The 5,432-nt window shown below is 29.9% G+C and overlaps 1 protein-coding gene across 2 annotated transcripts; it reads right to left on the bottom strand.

The window, feature by feature from the left end:
- Positions 1-365: 365 nt before the first annotated feature.
- LOC112502016 lies at positions 366-1,705 on the bottom strand. Of its 2 annotated transcripts, none has more exons than XM_025105815.1 (3): positions 1,433-1,705; positions 1,010-1,324; positions 366-787 (listed from the first exon to the last, which is right to left on the bottom strand). In XM_025105815.1, the coding sequence occupies exons 2-3, from the start codon at positions 1,298-1,300 to the stop codon at positions 650-652; spliced, it is 429 nt and encodes a 142-aa protein (XP_024961583.1). In that variant the 5' UTR covers positions 1,301-1,324; positions 1,433-1,705; the 3' UTR covers positions 366-649. The 2 variants fall into 2 exon arrangements, with proteins under 2 accessions (XP_024961583.1, XP_024961584.1); XM_025105816.1 differs by having other exon boundaries at positions 1,593-1,657.
- Between the last annotated feature and the right edge of the window lie 3,727 nt (positions 1,706-5,432).

Here is a 5,432-nt window from a genome sequence, read left to right as displayed (position 1 = left end):
CAGACGCTCAGTTGATTTAAGTCTAACCCAATTTCCAGCCCAATTGTCTTGGCTCATAGACTTTTAGGCACCAATTTATGCTTCAGATTTTATCAGGTGGGGTGGTCGGCCCATCGAATTTATATGCATCCATAGATGTGATGATAGAACTACATCGTAACAAGATAAAACTGAAAGAACTTACAAAACATGTTTTTTATGTAATTAATACCAACATGCAAATAAGTTTGAAGTATTTATAAACAAACAACACGTTACATCTTATGGTATAACTACAAAAGATCAATCGTATGAAAATGCAACGTACTTTAATCTGATTCTTATTTCGTGTAACATTCTTTCAAACCTTCATGTTGGTATCATATGTGAAATCTCAAACCTTTAGGTAACTGGTTTACATATGAGAATGCATAAAAATACAACATGCTTTGGTCTTATTCTTATTTTGTGTAACATACTTTAATCTAAATATCTGAGACATCACATATAAGTTGCCGTAACAGATATTTTAAATACACGTTACACAGAATAAGAATGTATTTTTCAATCTGCCCAAACTTCAAATTATAAGTATTCTATTTTTCCAGACGATAAATTGAGCTTATGTACAACTATTTGATGCACGAACTAGTTTCTAATCATCTTCTAATCAAGGAAATACATGATGATGGGGAGGCCAATGAACTCCTTCCCTTGAACAAGGTAGAGGTGTTGAATGTGCAATGTAGGTAGGGTATTCTTGTCCCGGCATCAATACTGAAAAATCTGATGCATATGTCGATTGTACCTATCACAAATGAACCAAACGAGTTGCATTAATCGATTGTACCATGCTATAATAACACAGTTATTAGTCTTCATTAGTAACGATGGGTTGTATAGTACGACGTACAACCCATCATTGCATTGTGTGAACTTACGTGTGGGCGTGAACTTATTAGTACTCCTCTGTAATGATGAATTGTATGGTACAACCCATTATTGCATTGAAGTTGTTGTATGAACTTACGTGTGGTTGTGGATCTACAAGCTTGTGCATTGGCCTCAAGTCCCCGGGACCAGTGTCACGTTCAGGCAACGGGAATGAAGCATTTGGTCTGAAGAGATGTTCAAATATAGCCATTATAAGGAACATCGATATCAAAACCGCTGTGGCCACAAAACCGAAAGAAATAGCATTCATGGACGTCCCGAAGTTCTTCCACGGACCTTCGCCGTCACCTCCTGATTGTGGCGGGCTATGCGGTGAATCCGTGTACATGTTCCATGGCTTTGATCTTTCCGAATTGAACTCATCCATGCTTCCACTGTTCAATCCTTTGGCCTGGAAAAAAACCCCAAAAAAGATCAAAACTCGCAAAATAAAGACCAAGAAACAGAGAAAAAAGGGCATCTTGGAAAAGGGTATGTTTAGGGAGACGAAAGAGAGTACCGATTTAAGATCGACCCCAGGTCGAGTTTGGAAGAGGGTGTTTAGAGAAAGATGAGGAAAGAAGAGTGGAGTATGATTGTATTATATGTTGGGCAAATACATTCACATAATTTGTATGGAATGATAATTGATGCCAAACTTGATGAATACTATACTATACCTTACTTGTTGCCTAGAGAAGCATAAGAAATATGATGGCAAAAGGAAAACCCCTTATAACAAATCAAAAGCATGGACCTTTGTTGTCTGACAACACCACCATTCTATTGCTACTTTTTTAAAGCAAAATAAATAAATATATATTTTATGGAAACAACTGTTTTATTTTTAAAAAACAAGGTTTTTGAATATCTAGATAAGCTTATATTGGGCTCGTTTTTTAGATGCCCTTTTCTTTCTAATGTTTCAGGGCAAGTAGATCTAGGTTTTGGTTAGTGAATGACGGATTTGTTTAGGGATTATGAGGAAGATGGTTGACCCGAACCGAGTAGATTTGACCCGAAAGGGGATGGGGGTGATTATTGAAACATGGCACATTCCACTAATATAAAACAAAAGATGAATGAAAGCTGCCATAAAGAAGTAAAGGGACCTATTTTTTGTAAATTATTGAAATCTTTCCAAAACTTTGGATGGGAATATATATATTTATCCCCACACAAGAATAAATTTATAACATAAAAACACAAAAAAGAAAAGGAAAAGGAAAAAAAAGGAAAATCAATGTTGGATATGATACAGCTATGCAGCCATGATTCAAGCCAAGAAACAAATGCTACTTAGGAGTTGATGTTGACCACATCAATACATCCTCTCTTTTTACCTTTCTCCAAATATATATTAATACTTATATATATATATATATAGAGAGAGAGAGAGAGAAAGAAAGATAGAGGGGTTGGTTATTATACAACTATTGACATTTGTGCAATCAATACAACCTAATCTCAACCGTTCATTTCATTTGATTAATATGTGATTTTATAGAAGTTTTGATTGTTTTCTAATATAAAGTATTGATCATAATTAATGAACCATATTCATCTTCCATAAATATTCAAATCATAATAAATGAACTCTCATCATTTTCATAAATATCTCAATCTATTGGGTTGCATTGGTTGTACAAATACGACGGATTGTATTTGAAACAAACTCTTTCTCTCTCTCTCTCTCTCTCTCTCTCTCTATATATATATATATATATATATATATACTTAAGATCATGTGAGACCAAAGGTTTTTCATGAGATTCGTAAGACTAATTCTCAACCCTTGGATTAGATCTACAATCTGAACATTCATAATCATAAAATTGTCACGAGACTTCTCAATATCACAAAATTGTCACCGTGCAACTTTAGACTATTAGATCATTAGTTTATAAAGTTGATCAATGAACATAAATTGGTCTTATGAGTCTCACGAAAAACCTTTAGTATCACGTGAACCCAACCATATATATATATATATATGAGGTTTATTTTGCAAACCACATTATTTGTACAAACCATACAAACCTCATTTAATCAATCATAATTTTTCATTTTGTTCATTTTTTTATAATTATGAGATGTTGATTAATCATTTTTATTGTGGAGGGTGTTAATCATAGATATTATCATATTCATTATTTTAATTTTAGAGAAATACATGAAACAGTTTCATTAAAATTTCATTACGTATTATATGAAACAATTTCATAACCGTATATGAAACAACTTGATCAAAAAAGTATTATATGAAACAATTTCACAAGATTAAAGAATTTAATGAAAAATTTTCATAAGATTAAACAATAAAATCGACGAATGAGAATGTTTTGCACGGTTTGTAAAAAATAAAAGTATGATATGAAATCAAAATTTAATAGAAACGTGGGAGGGTTATTAAAAGAATATTAACAAATGTTTGCATGGAGTGTTAACATGAAAATATTTAAGTTCGCATAAATAATAATAAATTAACTGGAAAAGTTGAAAATTTCTATCTTATTTGACTGATTTAAGTCTTTGAGTTATTTTTTAATAAAAAAATCATTAAACTTTCTCATTTTGAAATATTAAGTTTTTAAACTATTTTTTTGAATAAAAAAACCATTAAATTTTTTCTTTTTCAAATAAAATAACCATTAAGTTTTCTTATTTTGATTGATTAAGTCTCTAGACATCTTTTAATAAATAAATCATCGCACTTTTAAAATTTGGTTAACTACAGTAAAAGTTTGATGGGTTTTTTTTAAATCAAAATATTAATCATTTAAAATATAAAAGTTTAATAATTTTTTTATTTAAAAAATAATTCAGGAAATTAACGAAATTTTAATGATTTTCTCATTAAAAAAGAATAGTTAAAGGATCCATCATTGAAAATGAAAAAGCTTTTTAAGTTTTTTTTTTAAACTTTTCTCTAAATTAACATGCAACTTATTTCAACTTCCACTAACAAATTACTTCCTACGCTTCTTATAAAAAACTATATCCAAACCCAACTATATATAGAGAGAGAGAGAGAAAAACCTTACATAAATAAAAAAACTAAAAAAATACATTATCAACCGTTAGATTTAATGATTTGATTGATTTGTCGGTTACAACATTATTTTTTTAATAGAAAATCTCCATCCCCTATCTTTTATTCAAAAAAGAAAGAAAAATAAACAAAATTCGAGCGAAATAAATTACACAAGAAAAACGATCATGTTTTTCTCGTTAATTTGACATCCATTGATAAGCTTTTTCGTCCGTTATTTCATGGTTTTCCAGTTTTTCATTTATTTAAAAAAAAATTCTGAACCTGACCCTATATATGGATGTTCATGTTCCATTAGAGACCTAAGAACTACCCACAACATGCCACATGTCACAAATTAAATGAACATTCATGATGAATAATACATTGATGATAAATAACACGTCCATATTAATGATGAATATGCTACGTGTTACGCTTTGAACGGTCTCCAACTGCTAATCAAATTTAGGTTAATCTGTTTTGATTCAAAAGATGATATGGAACTTCCTTTTCGTACCAATCGATTTCTATGAAATTACAGAATTGTGACCACAAATCATTTATTATTTTATCAAATCTGATGATGAAAAAAGTGATTTTTATGAGAACTACCCTTATATATAACTCATAAATAATCCAAGAATTTCTGCATATATATATATATATATATATATATATAGTGTGGTGCTGTAAAAGTAATTACAAAAACCCACACTTGTTGTCAGAGGCACTAAGACTGCACACTTTTGTTTGAATTAAGTTTTGGAGTTACACACACAAAAATCCACAAAATCATGTATTATAAATGGTATAAATCATGTAAAAAATGAAAATACTTTCATTTTTTAATGATATATTTAAAAAATAAACGGAAAAACTCTTGTTTTCGAAACTTTTTTAAGAGAGAGATGAAAAGAAACAAAAGGAAAACACGTTCCTTCAAGATCAAGACGTGGGAGGAAAGCAAATGAAATAAATTAAAAAACATTTAAAAATTTATAAAAATTACAAAACTACCCAATCTTTCATTATAAATGATATATTTTCAAAGGTTGTATTTATAAATACGACATTTTCTTTCATAAAAGAACCTGTACCTGAACGTGTTCGTAATTTGTTTTTCTTAGAGCACTCAGGCTTCTCTGAATGTATTATAATATGTTGAATTTAAATCTTATAAATCATGGTACATAATATACATCAATAAACAGAAAAACAAAAATTTCATCTGTTTTAAGAGCAAAGTTTTTGTTGTTTTCTTCTTTTTCTTTTGTGTTTCCACAAGACAATCACCATGTCCGTGAAAGATGCAAAAGGCTAAGGACTATCATGACCTATAACTTCATATACCATCATTTGAGTTTATAAACATCCCATGTGCATCCACCCTTTTACCTTTTTTCATTTATTTTACCAACTAAAACTAATCTTAAACTTCATTTCAAAACATATCGACAAATACTCGTTGTATATCTGATATGAAGTT

The sequence above is a fragment of the Cynara cardunculus genome, unplaced genomic scaffold (assembly GCF_001531365.2).
Source record: "Cynara cardunculus var. scolymus isolate 2C unplaced genomic scaffold, CcrdV1 Un_Scaffold_835, whole genome shotgun sequence".
Lineage (NCBI taxonomy): Eukaryota > Viridiplantae > Streptophyta > Magnoliopsida > Asterales > Asteraceae > Cynara > Cynara cardunculus.
Note: the sequence above shows the minus strand (reverse complement) of the source record. Positions and strands in the feature narration are given on the sequence as shown.